This window comes from Zootoca vivipara, chromosome 13 (assembly GCF_965207765.1).
Source record: "Zootoca vivipara chromosome 13, rZooViv2.hap1.1, whole genome shotgun sequence".
Classification (NCBI taxonomy): domain Eukaryota; kingdom Metazoa; phylum Chordata; class Lepidosauria; order Squamata; family Lacertidae; genus Zootoca; species Zootoca vivipara.
Genome location: NC_142596.1, coordinates 30,267,422 through 30,286,815, shown reverse-complemented (window position 1 = coordinate 30,286,815; position 19,394 = coordinate 30,267,422). Strand labels below are relative to the sequence as shown.

The 19,394-nt window shown below is 47.5% G+C and overlaps 1 protein-coding gene across 1 annotated transcript in view; it reads right to left on the bottom strand.

Moving 5' to 3' along the window:
• Window positions 1-19,394, bottom strand: part of PKD1 (polycystin 1, transient receptor potential channel interacting) — a 121,228-nt gene that overhangs the window by 22,330 nt on the left and 79,504 nt on the right. Inside the window, exons 18-27 of the mRNA XM_088657260.1 lie at window positions 15,875-16,018; window positions 13,525-13,804; window positions 12,086-12,302; window positions 9,401-9,560; window positions 8,207-8,359; window positions 7,659-7,803; window positions 5,241-5,840; window positions 3,941-4,106; window positions 2,987-3,239; window positions 2,498-2,693 (exon numbers count right to left, since the gene is read on the bottom strand). Coding sequence (XP_088513386.1) covers window positions 2,498-2,693; window positions 2,987-3,239; window positions 3,941-4,106; window positions 5,241-5,840; window positions 7,659-7,803; window positions 8,207-8,359; window positions 9,401-9,560; window positions 12,086-12,302; window positions 13,525-13,804; window positions 15,875-16,018 — 2,314 coding nt within the window. The remainder of the gene's footprint in view (window positions 1-2,497; window positions 2,694-2,986; window positions 3,240-3,940; window positions 4,107-5,240; window positions 5,841-7,658; window positions 7,804-8,206; window positions 8,360-9,400; window positions 9,561-12,085; window positions 12,303-13,524; window positions 13,805-15,874; window positions 16,019-19,394) is intronic.

Sequence of the window (19,394 nt, the reverse complement as noted above, 5' to 3'; positions counted from 1 at the left end):
TGAGCTGTGATTCCTGCATTGCAGGGGGTTGGACTAGATGATCCTTGGGGGTCCCTTCCAACCTTACATGATTCTATTATGACTTGCAATGTACATTCATACAAAAACACATGCAGGTAAAAAAAAACAACAACCCTAAAGGGAGATTGCTGTCCAGCAGGGTTCAGGTTATTCTCCATCCCCTCTCTTTGTAGCAAGGGGAAGTGCACCAGGCTTCACAAAGGCGTCCCCCACCCCCCCCATCCCCAACCAGCAAGTTTGGGAAGGGTTACTTTGCATTCTGGTCAGCACAGGAACACGCTTCTCTGGTGTGCTATTCCACCACACCCAGGGATCACATTACAGCATCCTTGAGAGCAGCAGCTGAGGGGCTGGACGGATCCGTCCTCCATTTCCTCTCCAAACAGGAGTGGCTCTAATACACATTCGCTTGCCAGGATTTTACTGGGAGGGGATGTTTGTCCTGGATATTCTCTCCACAGAGCAGCTAAAAAGGCTTAATCCAGGCTCCTCTTTGCTCTGTTAACGGCTGCCAAGGGCGCAACAGTTCCACCTAGCCCACCCCAGCGACCCTCTTGATCTGTGGTGTGCGGTTTAAGCAGGGTGGCCTTCACCAACCTGGCACCTTTTCAAAAAACTTGTTTTTTTGAAGAGGAGAAGAACTAAGCTCTAGTCAGAACAGAGCTACTGCTATTAAGCCTATGGATTCCAATGGGTCTCCGCTGAGTAGATTTCAGCTGGCTGCAGTCCTAAAAAGCTAAACCTAAACCTAAGCGTGCTTACTTCCTCCTCCCTCCCAAACTATTCCCCTTTTGTGCCATGTCTGTTTGGATTGTAAACTTGCAGGTAGGGATGGTCTTTTCCCCCCCTTAGTAGTTTACAAGCCACTCCTGAAGCCTTTTTTGGTTTGAAGAGCAGGAGAAAAAGCCATTATTTTTTAAAGGTCTATTTTTATTTTAAAAACTCATACCCAGTACAAAGTACCGTGTTTCTCATATTATAAGACACGTCTTATAATTTTTTTTACTCAAGCCTATGGCTTATTTTCGAGGGGTGTCTTTTTTTTTATATAAAAAAAAATACAGTATGGTACCTCCCCTATCGCGGCTCGGCGCCCGGAACTGGCTGCTGCTGCGCTGCTGGGCGCGTTGCCGGCGCTTCAGCAGGGCACGCTGCTGGGTCCCGCCGGGTCGGGGCTTCACGTGCCGCCGGGTCGGGGCTTGGAGCAGCGCCAGCGCCAAGCGCCAACCCAGCAGCGGGACCGGCAAGACCTGCAGCGCGCGCTGCTCCAAGCCCTGACGTGGCGGCGGGACGCAGCAAGAGCCGCAGCGCGCTCAAGCTCGGGGCTTTCTTCACTCGCTCCTGCTTGGCGCCGAGCTCCCAGCGAGACTCACCGCCACTGCTGCCTCCGCGCGCAGCAGTTCAAAGCTCCGGTGGGGCAGCCTCTTTGCAAAGGAGCTCCGGGAGGGACCAGCGAGTGGCAGCCGCAGCGGCCAATGAAGGCTCGGCCGGGTGTTTTTTGTTGTTGCTGCGTCCCGCTGCGTCCCTCCTCTTCCTGTCGCGGCTCGGCGCCCGGAACTGGCTGCTACTGCGCTGCTGGGCGCGTTGTTGGCGCTTCAGCAGGGCATGCTGCTGGGTCCCGCCGGGTCGGGGCTCCACGCGGCGCGCGCTGCGGCTCTTGCCGGGTCCCGCCGCCGGGTCGGGGCTCGGAGCAGCGCGCGCTGCGGCTCTTGCTGCGTCCCGCCGCCGGGTCGGGGCTTGGAGCAGCACGCGCTGCGGCTCTTGTCAGTCCCGCCACCGGGTCGGGGCTTGGAGTGGCGGGCGCTGTGGCTCTTGCCAGTCCCGCCGCCGGGTCAGCGCTTGGCGCGGTGCATGCTGCTGGGCATTTTGGAGGGGCAGCAGCAGCCGGTTCCGGGCGCTGACAGGCATCTTCCTCTTCCATGGCGCCATCCAGACCTGCTCCCACCACTACGGCTTATTTTTGGGGTATGTCTTATATTTCTTCAACTCAGGAAAATCCTGCCATGGCTTAATTTTGTAGGGATGACTTAAAATATGAGAAACACGGTATCTTTTTATAATACACCAGAATTTTTAAAAAATGGTTTCAAAATCTAATCTAAAAAGGAACAGGAGAAAAGAGAAGGAAAAAGGAAAGGAAAGAAGATGGAAAAAGATAAAAAGTCTTTTGGTTCTCTGTCTGTCATGAACATCCAACTATTCTGTTTTCTTTAAGTCAGTATTGTTTTCAATCTTCAAATCCAGCTATTACAAGTTCATTTCCCTTTTCATGCAAAAAGTCCATAAGATGTTTCCAATCCTTAATAAATGTCAATACTGATTTTTCTCTAATTAAACGCATTAGCTTTGCCACCTCAACTCCCCATTCCTCCATAGTAGGTAGGGCTGTATCTTTAAATTAATTAAGCGCTAACATGGCTGTGGGAGAAGACACAAACATTTCTTTGAGAGTGCCCAGAGCATCACAGCTACTCACCTGAGCCCTTGCCCCAGCCTGTTTTCACCAGGACCTCATACTTGTACAGCCCGTTCTTCCCACAGAAAGGGATCACCCCCGCGCGGTTGATGTCGATCAAGTCCAGTTTGTGCACAATCACAGCCGCCACCGAGTATGTCACAAGACAGATGGCGCAAGTCAGCAGAACAATGTAGTTCAAACCTGGGCCTGGAGGCTGAGCAAAATATAAAGCATATATATATGTGTGTGCATGCAGTTTCCTTCCCTGTAGCAATTTACAGGTTACTTTGAGGAGCAAGGCAGCTCACTCACACAATGGCAGATTAAAAATACAATCCCTATATAAAGTTAGTTATTCCATGCAATGTATATACAGCTTGATTGTAAGAAAAAAAGGGGGGAAGGGGGGAGGGAATCAAAACAACAGAAGTATCAATATAAGGATCAATATAGAAAAAGTTCAAAGCAGCTGTTTGAAAGAGTTAATAAGCCTTAGACTTGACTCACAGGCCGAATGAACTGCACAGAATGAAGGGGGACAAAAAGGCTTGCACCAAAAGCTGTCAGATGCTGGGTTAAGCACACAGCCTTGTCAGGGGTGGCCCCCTCCAAGGGAGCCATGCCTTCAGTCTTCCAGTGCCCCTCCTGCTCGTTGAAATATTGGCACAAGGAACTGTACAGGCCCAGGGTCGCTTCCACGGCAGTCCAGGCAAAGTGATTCGTGATGTTCAAGTAATATTCCCTCGCAGGGTTGCTGGTGCTAAGGGAGAGAAAGAAAGAAAGAAACAGTAAGGAAGGACTGGTTGTAGAGGCACACTTGACCTGGGCTTGTGGGGAGCATAGCTGCCAAGTTTTCCCTTTTCTCGTGAGGAAGCCTATTCAGCATAAGGGAAAATCCCTTTAAAAAAGGAATAACTTGGCAGCTATGGTGGGGAGACTTTGGTTCGTGGTTCAGCCACACATCTTCAATCCAGGCAGATGAATCAGAGTACAGTGGTACCTCGGTTTAAGTACCTAATTGGTTCCGGGGAGCCATCCGCTCCACGAAAACTACTTAAACCAAGCGCCGATAGCGTGCGTGCGTGAAGCGCCGAAAGAGCGCTTCTGCGCATGCCGCACAGATAGCTTCTGCGCATGCCGCACAGATAGCTTCTGCGCATGTGCTCAGATCACTTCTGCACATGCGCGTGCCGGGGAACCCAGTAAACACTTCCAGGTCTGCGGAGTACTCAAACCGAGAGTACTCAAACCGCAGCGATCGTAAACTGAGGTATGACTGTAGTTGCATCTCTGCATTCAAGGCATGGATTTAAGTGAGGAGAGACATCCATCCACCTCCTGCTATATCCACTAGCGTCAGCCACTAGGCTAGCTTCTTCCAGACCTCACCCACAGCAAGCTCTTTCCCTGCCTGGGAGCTCACTGTGGGCTCTCCTGCGTAACTGCAGAGGTGTCACTTACTCAGGGGAGACAAAGAAGGTGTAGCGCCGGTGGTCACCCTGGGGCATCCTGGTCATATCCTCCAGATGGATCTTCTTGGAGGCTGTGCAGTTGTGCTGGTGAGTCTCAGGTGAGTGGAAGAGACAGACGGCAATGAACGGCTCCTGCTCACTGGACACATAACGGTCTTGTTGGGAGGAGGAGAGGAAAGACAGGGTCAGAAAACAATTAGATGGGGGAGCCATGAGCAAAAGAGATTGTGCAATAGAGCTCTTATTCATATAGGATTGAGACAGATGATAGATAAAAGGTAAAGGTAAAGGGACCCCTGACCATTAGGTCCAGTCGTGTCCAACTCTGGGGTTGCGGCGCTCATCTCACGTTATTGGCTGAGGGAGCCGGCATGTGACCAGCATGACAAAGCCGCTTCTGGCGAACCAGAGCAGCACATGGAAACACCGTTTACCTTCCCACTGTAGCAGTACCTATTTATCTACTTGCACTTTGACGTGCTTTCGAACTGCTAGGTTGGCAGGAGCTGGGAGTGAGCAACGGGAGCTCACCCCGTCACGGGGATTCGAACCGCCGACCTTCTGATCGGCAAGCCCTAGGCTCTGTGGTTTAACCCACAGTGCCACCCGCGTCCCTAGATGATAGATAGATAGATGTAATTTAAGTTGAGTAGTTAACAAGCAGCCATTGTGCACATTCATAAGGCCTCCTGAGGAATGTGCACATTATCTCTCCATGGAGAGGGAATTGTGCACATTTCCTGGTCAGTATACACAATCTCCTTGGGGAACATGCATAGGTTGACTGAATTCTGTAAATTCTCCAGGCAATATGCATAACCTCCCAACAGGCTATTAGGAATGTGCATATCGAGACAGCACTCTGGGCAATATGCACTTTCTCTGGTCAGTATCCATGGTCTCCCAGAAGCAGAAGACCCAAGGAATATGTAAAATAGTTGTCTGCTATGCTGCACATTAACCACTCAATTTACATAACCATATCCATATATATCTACAGTATACACACACACACACACTTCCAGACAGGTATTAAGGGATGGGTGCTCTCCAGGCATGCAAGTTTTTAGCACGATCCACTTTACTTGCTTGCTTGCTTATTTATTTATTTCCGCTTGCCCTCAGAGCCCAGGGCAAGGTACATCAAACATGGAACAAAGTCCAGTAATCTCACTGCACTGGCCTATTCTCACTGGAGGAAGGACAGGAGAAATGCATACACAACAGCCACGGTTAAAATTCTGGGTCCATGTAGCAACTTTGTGGGAGCCACAAAAACCCACACTTACCATTTACAACACTGAAGGTGACCTGGAAATACAACCCTGCTTCTGCATTGTCATCCTCCACCATGACCACTGCAGTCCCCGAACTCCTTTCCTCAATCATGACCGTCGTCATGGTGATGTTCTTCTCTCCGGGGTCCAAGACCATCACGGCGATGGCCTTCTCGGGATCCAGGCTCCCCACTGGTATCTCTGTCCCGTTGTTGTCCTGGAACTCCATGGACGCCACCTCGGAGGAGACGGTGTAGTTGGTGATGAAGCCGAAGGGGAAAGGGTTGTAGTCCACCCGGATCATGACTTGGACAATGTCTGTCAGGTCGGAGAATGTGGCATTGAAAGCTAGGGGGATGGAGAACTGGCAGTCGGGGTGCTCCTCGTAGCAGAGGAGGCCCAGTGGGCCGGACCGCTTGCCCTTGGCCGTGATGTTGCTTCCCGCCAGCTCCAGGGGCTCCTCGTTGAGGACTCTGGACTTCATCAGGATGCGCATCAGGTCGGTGGAGAGGGCGTACGCCTGGGAGGCCACCTGCACGGGGCTCTGGCCATTGCACGTTTCCCGAGGCTCAGTCTCCTGGGAGACGGTGTTGACGAGGTGGATCAAGTCCCCTGCAAAGGAGCCAGGGAAAGGTTAGTGTAGTCCTTACTGAGGATGGAAGTTCAATTAATTAAATCCGGGGTGGGGAACCTCAGGCCTTGGTCGCCAAATGTGGCCCTCCAGGCATCTCTGCCTGTTCCCTCTCCAGGCTACACCTATCATTGGCCCTGATCCACACTTTCTGCAGGTGCTTTTGACTAGCTGGAATGTGTTTCTGAACACTGATAATGCCTCTTGCTTGCTAGGATGCAAAATTGAAAGGTAGCGCTCTTTCTCTCTGTGTGTGTGTGTTTTGCCTGTGCAGAAACCTTTGACGGGGGGTCAGGGAAGACTCACACCTCCAACAATAAATGGTACCCTTTAACTGACTTTGTTAAGAAAGTCAGGCATGGTTTCTGCCCTCCTTCGACCCATGGAACATATGGAGAGACATGTTCATTTGATTGCCCTTCTTGGAACATCTAAAACTACAAACATCAACTGCTGTTTTTCTTTTTTTCCTGTACAACTACTAAGCTCTGTTTTCCTTGTATGTTTTATTACTTGAAATGAAAAATCAATTTAAAAAAGAAGCCTCTGATTCTTGCTAGAATTTAAGTCTAGTGTAGAAAAATAAGAGTCTGATCCACAGCTCCACTCACTTTTCTCCCTAGCCCCATCCAACACTGGCATGTGGTCCCCAGAAGAGTGGCCATGAGGGAATGTGACCTCCAAGCTGAAAAAGATCCCTCACCCTTGAATTAAGCACTGTGTTGATCATCCAACCACAAATTAAACCTCCTGCCCTCCAGTTATGTCTGATGCTGAGGATGACCATAAGCAAATATGCTGGAACTCAATCCTGATGGAAGGTAAAGAAATGCAGAGAAGCCAACAGTGTTCAGCAGAAATTTAGATGGACCCTTTTTTTACACCTGAAGCTTGAATACTGATCCCACTGGGTTTCCCTTAGGATCTCATGAACTGCATAATGACACGTAATATTGCATCCCACACTCAAATTCACAGAGAAAGGAATTACAGTGGTACCTTGGTTTATGAACACAATTGGTTCCGGAAGTCTGTTCATAAACTGAAGCATTCATAAACTGAAGCGAACTTTCCCATTGAAAGTAATGGAAAGGGAATTAATCAGTTCCAGATGGGTCCGTGGCGTTCGTAAACCGAAAATTCGTAAACCGAGGTGTTCATAAACCGAGGTTCCACTGTATGAATAAAGGCGGCTGTATTCCTAACGAATGTGAGGTTTTTTGTTTGCTGAAGAAAAGTGTAAAAAGTTTTTTACTCCCTTACCTCTCACTTCAACGGAAACTATGTGCTGTTCCCTTGGGTTCTCAACAATGGCTTTCAAAATTGAAGATCTGCTATGCATTTTTTTTAAAAGCAAATTGATTTGGGGATTTATTAACATAGGAACACAGGAGGTGGGCTTAAACCCAGGCATTGCTCCATCCATAGCTGCCAAGTTATCCCTTTTTAAAAGGGATTTTCCCTTATGCTGAATAGGCTTACTCGCGAGAAAAGGGAAAACTTGGCAGCTATGGCTCCATCAAACTCCATGTTGTCTACACTGACTAGCAGCAGCTGTGCAAGGTTCCAAAAAGGGAGTTTCCCCCCAGTTCTACCTGGAGATGCTATTGGGGATCGAATCTGGGACCTTCTGCATGCAAAGCAGATGCTTTGCTATTGAGCTAGCCCTTCCCAGGTACTAAAACTCCTATCTTTTATAGCTGTGCTGGTTGAGGTTGGTGTGAGTTGTAGTCCAAAACATCTGGAGGATGCGGGATTGGGGAAGGCTGCTTCAAAAATGAACTTTCCTGCGCACTCACCCATGATGTTGAGGATGTTGTCTGCGATGGTTGTTGGGGTCATGGTCCCTTGCATGGTCTCTCCCTGCAGAATGGCCATCATGTCTCTCAGCTTCTTCAAGGTCTTGGTCAGGCAAGCTTGGCAAACAAACTCCTTGTGGGCTACCTGTGAATTCAATACGCATGTTAATTGACCTTATATGTCGAGCCATCAAGTTGCCAGTCCTCATGCGAGCATAAGATCTGGCTTCTGCAAATGGCAAGCTCCCACACAACAGTTTCCAGGCATGCACTGCTATCTTGGACACCAAACACTAGCAAATGCTGAGAAACCCCATGCCATGGGAGAACCATGGACACCATTGCGTGACTTGGAGGAGAGGTGGGATATAAATCTAACAAACAAATAAACCTGGTGTCCTTCAGATGTTTTGGACCAACAATCCCAGTATCTTATGGCTATGCTAGCTGGGGCTGATGGGAGTTGTGGTGCAACTCCCTTTAGCCCCAGCCCCCCCCTCCCTCTTGCTCCCTATGCCCAAGAGGCAGAGCAATGCAATGCCACCTACCGTACACTGAGCCAGGGCAGCGGCGATTTGCTGGATGTCATCCACAGTGGTCACATTAAGAGAAATCAGAGTTTCTGTAATGTTCCTCCGTGTCCAGGCCCGGAGATGATCTTCATGTTTGGTTTCTGGTTTCAAACGCATGGAGCACTCATACTTACATCGGGGGTGAAAAGAAAAGTATGTGAACTAGATTCTTAAGCCGGTTCTTATGAGAGCCTATGTAGTGTACTGGTTAGGGTCAGACTAGGACCTGGGAGAGACCAGGGTTCCAATCCCCACTCAGCCATGAATGAAGCTCACTGGGTGACATTGGGCCAGTCACTGCCTCTCAGACTAACCTACCTCACAGGGTTGTTATGGGGTTTAAATGAGGAGAGGGGGAATCATGGATTAGCATCCCTGAGCTCCTTGGAGAAAATGATGGGATAGAAATGCAATCAATGAATAAATAAAGAAGCCGTGGGCTCCCTCTTTCAGTGATAAGCAAGGAGGGAAACCTTTCCATTTCCATGGGGTAAGTAGCCATTGGGAGAGGAAAACATGTGGAGTAAGGGAATCTCACAGATAAACTGGTCCCATAATAATAATAAATAATAAATAATAATAATAATAATAATAATAATAATAATAATAATAATAATTTATTTATACCCTGCCCATCTGGCTGGGTTTCCCCAGCCACTCTGGGCGGCTTCCAACAGAAAAATGAAATAAAATAATCTAGTAAACATTAAAAGCCTTCCTAAACAGGGCTGCCTTCAGATGTCTTCTAAAAATCTGGTAGCTGTTTATCTCTTTGACATCTGATGGGGGGGGCGTTCCACAGGGCGGGCGCCACTACCGAGAAGGCCCTCTGCCTGGTTCCCTTCAACGTGGCTTCTCGCAACGAGGGAACTGTCAGAAGGCCCTTGGTACTGGACCTCAGTGTCCGGGCAGAATGATGGGGGTGGAGATGCTCCTTCAGGTATACTGGACCGAGGCCACTTAGGCTTCCTGTACTAATAGTAACACCTTGAATGTTACCCAGTAGCAAACTGTCAACCAGCGTGCATTTCTGAGCACAGGTGTCATATGCTGACAGGTTCTCACTGCTGTCAGAATCATGTTGAATCTACTAATAATGCCTACCTACATACCTAACAAATGTCCCGCACTATCATTCCACCCAGCCACCAAACAGGTGTTGCTTCATACCTCATTTAAGATGGTGATGAGAGCCAAGGAATATTCAATGACCTGTTGGGGATCGCTCTGTTTCACCAGGCCCTGCAGCACCACCTCGGTCTGGTTGTAAAGCCACTGGGGAAGGCTGCGGAATCCTTCCGGAGCGCTGGGCAGCGTGATAGCCATGGAGCTGGGAAGGAAAACAACCTCTCAGTGTCATGCAAAAATTCACCACACATAGAAAAATAGATGGGCAAGAGGGGCTTTGAGTCTAATAATAATAATAATAATAATTTTATACCCGGCCCTTCCCGGTTTAAAAACCGGTCTCAGGGTGGTTAACAACCAATATAAAATGTCAACCAAAAGCAACTTAAAAACAGCGTAAAATACACATCAATATAGCATCACCAGGGCAACTGGCCAAGTTAGTCCTGCTAAGGCCAGCAAGGAGACCAGGGAAAATTTTGATGTGGGGACCCAGAAGGGTTTCTTCATTAAAAAGGAAAGGGGAAAGGGATGACAGATCAGGCTAAATTGAAGGCCAGGCGGAATAACTCTGTCTTACAGGCCCTGCGGAAGGAGATCAAGTCCTGCAGGGCCCTAGTCTCGTGGGACAAAGCATTCCACCAGGTCGGTGCCATCACTGAAAAGGCTCTGGCCCTTGTGGAGGACAGTCTGGCTTCTTTAGGGCCTGGAACCTTAAGCTGTTACTATTTGTGGACCTGAGGGTCCTCTGCAGGGCATACCAGGAGAGGGGGTCCTGTAAGTACGAGGGTATTTTAAATATGGGACAGTGTTTTTTGTTTTTCTTTTCCAAAGGGGAACGCTGCAAACTTTGTGTGAAGATTCCTTGTGGTTTAGGGAGCTGGAGTACTTCATATGGTGTTTTGCATTCTTCAATCCCTAGTTGTTTTCTTGAGGTGCACAAATGCTAAAGAGAAAGACACACCCTCCCACTCAGGCTCCTCACAGGTTTTCCTCTCCACATTAAAGCCTTGTCGTGATGGATCAGCTTGGCTTCCCCAGAATTGTTCTAAGAAAGGAGCAGGGGCGTGTGATACCAGCATAGGAAGCAGGCATCTCATTTAAGATGAATGTTGCATTGCTCTGTTTCCAATTTGTCCCCGGCAGAAGCCCATTCATCACCACGAAGCTGTTTGTTACTGATGAGGAAAGGGTGCTGAATCCTTTCTCGAGACAAACAAATTGGACAGAGCTTACAGACACAGCCTCTCCCCTTGATTTATAAACCAACAAACTTGCATTTCAGAGAGTATCGATCTCCCACCTGCCACCCATATTATCTCGAAAGAGCTGTAAACTTGGGCAAACCCTTGTCATCAGCCTTTCCCCAACTCCAAAGCGTCTGAAGGGCACTGCAAAGGAAATGTTCTGTTACATAAAAATGTAACTCATGCTCCTAAGTTTGCTAGGGCACCATGAGGTTAACTTGTTAAGCCTGGCCAGAGGTCAGTCTGGAAGGTGGCACCCTGGCTGGGAATTAAGTGTCTGCAGCTGGGAATTAAGACCCTATTACTTCCCTGAGGTTTTATGGGTTGGTAGATTAGAGACCTAGGGACCCAGGTGGCGCTGTGGGTTAAACCACAGAGTCTAGGGCTTGCTGATCAGAGGGTTGGCGGTTCGAATCCCTGCAACGGGGTGAGCTCCCGTTGCTCGGTCCCAGCTCCTGCCCACCTAGCAGTTCGAAAGCACATCAAAGTGCAAGTAGATAAATAGGGACCGCTCCTGCGGGAAGGTAAACGGTGTTTCCATGCGCTGCTCTGGTTCGCCAGAAGCAGCTTTGTCATGCTGGCCACATGACCCGGAAGCCGCTCTGTGGACAAACACCGGCTCCCTCGGCCTATAGAGCGAGATGAGCACCGCAACCCCAGAGTCGGACACAACTGGACCTGATGGTCAGGGGCCCCTTTACCTTTACCTTAGATTAGAGAACCAGATGACCAGATCAAAGTGTGATCTCAGGATACAAAGGAAACACACCTCTTGCTATAATAATAGATAACTGGCTTTAGCTTGAGGGTTTTTAACTAGAGAAAGGGAAAGCAGAGTGTGTCTGACTCTTTAGCTGAGGTGCTATGAATAGAGGCTAAATTGGGTAAGGCTGATGCCAACTCACCCTAAACCTGGAAGTCTCCAGGCTCTTGGAAACCCCTCTACAGACCTACAGGAAATTCTTTCCCAGGGATGTGGTAAGTACTCAAATAAAAACTGCTGAACATTTTGTACTAACCCATGCAAGTTTGGACTGATCCTTGAAATAGGTTAAGACTATTTCCAAGCAAACAGGACTGGATGGGGGCATCCCTTATTATGCAAAGGGGGGAACTGGTGGCAGCAGGCTCACCTGTTGATGGACCAGTCTGCCCATCTGGCTGCAGACAAAGAAATGACAAGCATTTGGAGGCGATTGAGGAAACAGTAGGGTTTGTAGGTCTTTAGGAGTGCTCATATGGGTTTTTGATGTCAGCAGAACGTATTTGTTCGTCTTCTGTAAAATACTGTTTTGGAAAGGAAATGCCCTTCTATGTGGAGATTTTTGTCATAGCCATCAACCTGTATTGAATTTGACATTGCTTTAACTGTTTTTAATGTGTTCAACAGTTTTAAATGTGTTTCCACTGCATTGTGGAATTGCTTCAAGATGCTCCAGTGGAAGTGAGCCACAAATTAAACGACAGCAACAATCATCACCTGTTGAAAGCCACAACAGTTGCTCCCAGCTGGTCCTGCACCAGCACCGAGACAGACACCAGGGAGCCTCCCTCCTGGAATCCAGGGGGCAGGAAGGCAGAATGTTCGGAATGGCTGCCTTTATATACCCAGAATTCCTCACAGTGGCCGGTTCGGCAGCGGGCAGCAAGCAGTGTGTATACCAAGGGGGTGTCTTCATCCTCCGTATCTCTCCAGCCTGCCAGCCAAATGCACAAAGTAGATCAGGGGTGACTACAGAAGGTAGATCAGGATTTACTGGGTCATTTGCAATGGGTTGCTTCCAATATTAGAGTAGACCCATTGAAAATAGTGGCCACAACTAACGTAAGGCCACTAATTTCAATGGGTCTGATCAGAGGAGAACTTAGCTGATACAACCCAACAGCTTTATTTATTTATAATAAATATTCATAAACTGTCCACTCATATGCAACACCAACATGGTGTTCAGCAGGTACAATATAAATGTTTACGATACCATAAAGACATAATACAGAATAGTCATTAAAAATGGCAGGCTCATCTTAAGAAAATATGAACAACTGAATAAGACTGTTGGCATAAAATGTATTCAAGAGACACTTGAAAGTGAGCAGCAAGGATGCCTGCCAAATTTCTGTGATGTAGGTGACACTGAGAATGCCCAACTCCTAGCTGACACCTTTTGGGCTTCTGAAACATGAACTAATGCCACTACTGTTGGTGACCAGCATGGCTTCCAGTTGTTCAACAAAATGACTTTTCCCACCTGAATTAAGGTGCTGAAATGAAGAGCCCTTACAGGGTTGTTGGGAGAGGGAAATAGGGAGGAGGAATATGTAGGCCACCTTGAGCTCCCTGGAGGGAAGCTGGGATATAAAAGTAATAAATAATCCTTGGATAAAGGGTGGCATATAAATTTAATAAACAAACAAAAGAATAATAAAAATGGCCCAAGACACACTCAGAGGTACCTGTTCTATAGGCCCCATAGCCAAAGACTAGCTTTAAGAACCAATAAGTTCAATCATCTGTCTAAGGCAGGCATAGGCAACCTTGGCTCTTCAGATGTTTTGGAACTACAACTCCCATGATCCCTAGCTAACAGGGCCAGTGGTCAGGGATAATGGGAATTGTAGTTCCAAAACACCTGGAGAGCCAAGGTTGCCTATGCCTGATCTAAGGCATGGGCAACCTTTAGCCCTGCAGATGCTGCAGAGCTACAACTCTCATCTCCCCTAGCCATTGGCTACACTGAGGCTGATGGGAACTGTAGTTTAGCAACATCTGGAGAACCAAAAGTTCTCCACACCTAGTCTATCTAATACACTACACTGTCCCTCCTATTTCTTTTAGGGATCTATCAAAACAAGCATAATTTGCTGTCAGGTATGTATTTTGAAGCCAGTGTTGGACATATTCTTGCACTCTGGTCTCACCTGTACATTCAAAATGAATCTTGGCAGTCAATGCTTGGATAGGTCCCATTGGAGACAACCAGCAGGACCCCCCAAATGGTGGCTGGTTTGGAAACAGGTCGATGGAGGCAAAGCCTTCCTCCCCTGTGGCCAGGTCTGTAATGTGCAGAGTGAAGGTATAGCCCTCGCCGTCCTTCAGAGCCCCTGGCCTCAGGACCAGGTTCATTCCTCTGCTGCCGGTGGAGGTGGTCGTTCTGTCCAAGGCCAGAGTCTTATTTTTGAAGCTGTGTGCTGACCATCTCTACACAGACAAAAGAGGCGCAGAAAAAGACCAAGAAAAGTTTCAACTTTTGTCATGTAGAAATTTAAAAAGGAATTTCTAATGTTTTCAGACTGAGTTTGTGTGTGTGTGTGTGTGTGTGTGTGTGTGTGTGTAGAGGAAAGTTACTTTCAAAGTCCGGCCAAAGTTTTAGATGATCACTCAGCTCCATTCCCAGACATTTGGGCCAAGGAGAACAGGCAGGAGCCCAAACTGTCTGCTGGGAATACTTCCACCGTGGGATTCAGCTTGAATCTCCTGCATTACATCACCTTCCAACTATTTTTTTAGAGGGAACAGGAGAACACGGGTGGGGGTGAGACTGAAGAGTCCCAGGACCTCTGCAGGGCCCCATCACTTGGTTTAAAGCAGGCTTCCCTAACTTGGTACCCTCCAGATGCTGCGGACTACAACTCCCATCAGCCCCAGTCAGCAAAGCCAATGGTCAAGGATGATGGGAGTTGCAGTTCAACTGCAACTTGAAACTGGATCTGACAGAGACTCAAAGGCCTGTTCTCTGTGAGAATCATGGTCTCTACTTGACGAGGAAGCAGGATCTCTTGGGAGCTTTTGTTTCTTGTCGCTTTAAATGTTTATAGACCACACTTCCATAGAAACACAGCAAAGTGGTATACAGAATACAAAATTGAAGTAAGATAAATTAAAACCTCAGTAAATACTGGTTGGTTAAAAGAAAGTCACATGGCAAAGGCCTGTGTGAATGATACAGTTTATAGGAAGTGTCTGAAAGAAGGCAGGGATGATTCCTGATAAACATCAATCAGCAGTGAGTTCCACAGGGCAGGGCCCACCGCACTAAAGGCTTGATCCCTGGTAAAGGCTGTCTAAATCTCAGGGACTTCCCAGAGTGCTACATCAGGTGTGGCATAAGGAATTCAGTGAGAACTTCCATCTCATGCTCAGCCTGTATATAAGTGTAAATAAAATCTGATTATCACAGAAACTCCATAAAGTCTTCAGTGGCCACCAATCCAAGGAATCCAAACCCATGAAAAGTGTTCGGACCTTGGAAAACCTCTCACTGCCTAGAGATTGGGTTGTGCTTAACAACACAGGCCACATTCACAACAGAACATTTAAAGCACCGTGATGTCGCTTTAAACAGCCATGGCTTCCCCCCTCCCAAAGATTTTGGGAGCTGTATGGTGTGAAAGTGTGAAAAGTGGGTAGAGAAAAACTTTTTCTCCCTCTCTCATAACACTAGAAGTTATGGGCATCCAATGAATGCTGGAAGACACAGGATGGATAAAAGAAAGGAATCCTTCATGCAATACATAGTTAAACACACCAACTAGGATGGCTTTAAAAGAGGCATTGCTGCCAAGTACCCCGTTTTCCCCGGGAAACCCCCGTTTTTACTTACCTTTTCCCGGTGGTACCCCGTATCACTTCGTCTCCCATTTTTCTCCGTTATTTTCTCCTGCCGGCGGCCATTTTTTTTCTGATTTGCCCTTCTATGGGCACCAAAAATGGCTGCAGCCGGCTTCAAAAGTCGCATCTACGCATGTCCGGAAGTGCGTAGACACGACTTCCGGTGTCGGCGGCGGCCATTTTTGGTGCCCATAGATGGGCAAAGTGACACCGGAAGTTGTGTCGATGCACTTCCGGACATGCGTAGAAGCGACTTTTGAAGCCGGCAGCAGCCATTTTGGGTGCCCATAGAAGGGCAAAGCGACACCGGAAGTTACGGCGACGCAACTTCCGGTGTCGCACGGCTGCCGGTCCCGGATTCTGCAGTCCGGGACTTGGAAGGTAAGAAAAGAGGACTAGAAAAATTCATGGTGGAGAGAGCTATTGATGGCCAGGATGACTATGCTCTGTCTCCATGATCAGAGGTGGCAATGCTTTTGAATACCAGTTGCTAGAACACACATGAGAGAAAGTGCTCCTGTGCTCGAGGGCTGCTTTGTGGGTTTCCCATCTGGTGAGGATGGTGGACTAGATGGGCTCTTCTTATGTTCCTACTTATAGGGGGTACATCAGGCACCCAATTAACTGGCTGACCCCAGAAACATCCAATGGCCACCTTACCCCCTGTTTGGAATTATTCTGGCAGTTCAAGCAGGTCCCCTCCAGGTACACATAGGAGCTGCGGCTCACTTCGTAGACAGACTGGGCCTTGCAAGAGACACACTCCAGGGAGACGATGGGGACAGTCCCCTTCTTCAGTAGCACCTGGGAGAGAAAGCACAGTGAGCCCACAGAAGCAGAGGCGTCAGCAGAATCCCTCCCCAGAGGATAACTGGAGCAAGCAGAGTCTGTGTTTAAAAGAAAGAAAAGAAAGAGCAGAATTCTGAACTCTGAGAATCTGAATTCTGCACCATGAGGCCCTGAATCCCACAACCAATATATTTCTTTTCTTTTTTTAGGTTAACATGTTTTCAACATCTGATTTTATTGGTAATTTTAAAGTATATTTTATGTAAACTGCTTAGAGGTTTTGATCATTGAGCAGTATATAATTTCTATTAAATATAAATTCTGCAAAACAAATGGATTTACATAATTTTCTCATCATTTTGTGTGATTCGTTCTGTTACTTCAAATAATCATTTTGCACGATGTAGGCTGTAATTTATATGATGACCAGGGGCAGGGGGAAGGAGGGGCAGTCCATGTGACATACAGACCTAGGAGTTTTCTCTTACAAGACTAGGGAGATTCTACGTTCATCGAAAACAACCTTCCCTAGCCTGATACCCAGTATTTTGGACTACAGTTCTCATCAGCCCCAGCATCATAAAACGGCTATGCTGGCTGGGGCTAATGGGAGTTGTATTCCAAAACATCTGCTGGGTACCAGTTTAGGGAAGGCTGGCAGGAACAGGTCGTTTTTCACACAGCTGGAATCTACAGACAAAGGGTGATGATTTCCCAACCCCCCCAAGAGGGACTTTGCATTTTGAGGGCCACATCCCCTCCAAGTACCATTAGTTAATACTATACAACTTGGCTCCAGGGGGTTTTTTTCATCAAATTTATCCCAGGCTTCACTAAATTAAAGGCTGCCAAGTTTGTCTTTCCTTCTGCTTCCTGCCTACATCAGATATGTTGTCTCTTAGATGCCTTCATCTCAGAATCCTAAGTTTATAACCTGCTACCTATAGCACTTGGGAGGGACTTGTTGAGCCCATATCTTCATCTTAGAATCAACTCTACAAGCTGACCTTATGGCTGCCTCATCAGCCTACTTTGGGAGTCCTGTTTGTTTTTATAGTTTTTCTTCATTCCACCCACCCCTAGCTCCTGCTTTGGGTAACATCTTGATGATGAAGAGTTCTGGAGGACTCAAAAGCTTTCCACACTTGTGTAACACTTTGGTTGGTCCCACTGAAGCTATTGCCCAACTGCGGATTGTTGGAGAAAGGGGAATACTGTTCACCAAGGTTTTCCTCAATTAGGCAATTGAAAACAGGACTGCTGACTGATTATGCAAACAACACTCAGTGAGTCAAAAGGGCAAGTATGACAAAGGCTTGGAAATGATAAGTGAATGGCAAATGCCCAGAATTCCCAGCTGGGTTCCATAGGGGAAATGCTTTGCTAAACCCTGGCACTCCAGGATGGCTTCCACTTCCATGGAACACTTGTCTCTCCAACAGTGCAGGAAACGGTCTCATAATGAGCCAGATCATTGGTCCAGCTACCTCAATACTGTCCACACTAACTGGCAGCATCTCTCCAGGGAATAATATAACATGTAGTTAAACTATGGAACTGACTCCCACCAACTTGAATGGCTTGAAAAGAAGACTGGGCAAATTCATGGAGGAGAGGGCTATTGGTGCCAAGTAGATAGATAGATAGATAGATAGATAGATAGATAGATAGATAGATAGATAGCATACACACACACATATCACAACTCCCCAATATCATATTATTTAGTTACAGCATTTAAGATGGTTATAGCTCTTGGATAAAAACTGTTTTTTTAAATCTATTTGTTCTTGATTTAATTGTTCTGTATCTCTTGCCCGAAGGCAACGGTGCAAAAAGACTATATCCAGGGTGAGATGAATCCTGCAAAATATTATTTGCTTTTTTAAGGCAACGGGAACTGTATAGTTCTTCCAGAGATGGGAGGGATGACCGATAATCTTTCGGGTTGTGGTTATGACCTTCTGGAGCACTTTCCTATCCATGACTGTGCAACTGGAAAACCAAGCACAGATACAGTATGTAAGAATGCTCTCTATGGAGCCTCGGTAGAAAGACACCAGCAGTCTCTCACTCGGCTTGTTCTTTTTTAAAAGTTCGAGGAAATAAATTCTCTGCTGGGCCTTCTTTACCAGAGCAGTGGTATTAGCGTTCCAGGTCATACCCTGCTCTATGGTAACACCCAAGAACTTAAATACAGCCACCCTCTCCATGGGTGCTCTGCCATGCTCTGCCATGTTCGTGGAAAACAATCTTACTCGGCTACGAGCTATCGCCAAAGAAGACAGCTCTTCCTTCATGGTTGGAGGCAGCAATGCTTCTGAATACGAGTTGCTGGAAACCACAGGACGGGAGGGTTGTTCTTGTGCTCAGGTCCCTTTGGGAGATCTCGGTGGCCTCTGTGAGAGCAGGATGCTGGACTATGATGGGTCTTTGACCCAAGCTCTTCTTAGATAATTACAAATTATTTCCCAACCCAACCTGGAGATGCTGGGGGTTGTACCTGGGGCAATACAACGCAGATGCTCTACCACTGAGCTATAGCAACTGTGAGAGACTCCTGCTATTGTGCCATTATCTCCATGCAACTCTAAGTAACTCCAGAAGCCAAGGCTGTCTCTTGAGCCTTCTGGCGATAATAGGCATTTCTGACAGTAGCGATAGAGCTGCTGTTTAATGTGGCAGGCTGTTAAAAGAGCACCAAAGCCCTCTCTCCGCAGAGCAAGATTGAAGGGCCCCATCTGTTCCTCCCGTCCCTGCGACAGTCAAATCATTGTTTTGCATTCATGTATGCAAGCGAGATCGTACGGAATGTCCTTGAAAGACTATCAATTTGACTTTGGTTCTTTCTGCCTCCCCCCCCCCCACCTTCCTCTTTCCTTCCAGTCTTCAGTTTCCAAAAGAACAAAACACAAACACACACAAAAGGAAAGAGGGAGAAGAGCAAGAGGGAGATCAAGGCAGTAAGAATTTCCACTTGCAGACAAACGGCATCTCGGGTTGCCAAGCCTCTCCTGGAGCTGGTGATAGAAACCATAAGGTTTATTGGCCTGCACATTCCTTTTGCTGCTCAGTTTTGTTTTGCGGCCTACCAATAGGTGCAGTTATTTTAAAAAGAAGGGGGGAAGTGTGTGTGTGTGTTGCCCTCCCTCTCTCCTTCTGCTTTTTCCAAGGCACCATAGGAAAAAAAGCAAAAAAGAAAAGCCTCGGCTATCAGCAAAAGGGTTCTTTTTCTCTCCTAATGTTCATATTCGTAGATGGGCAACTCTGGGCATTCCACATCTGCCTCTGCAACCCCACCCAACACACTGGGCTATCCTAATCTCTCTGGCAGCTGTCTCCCTGCAGAAATGGGAGCCATGTAGCTCAGTGGGAGAGCATCTTCTTTGCA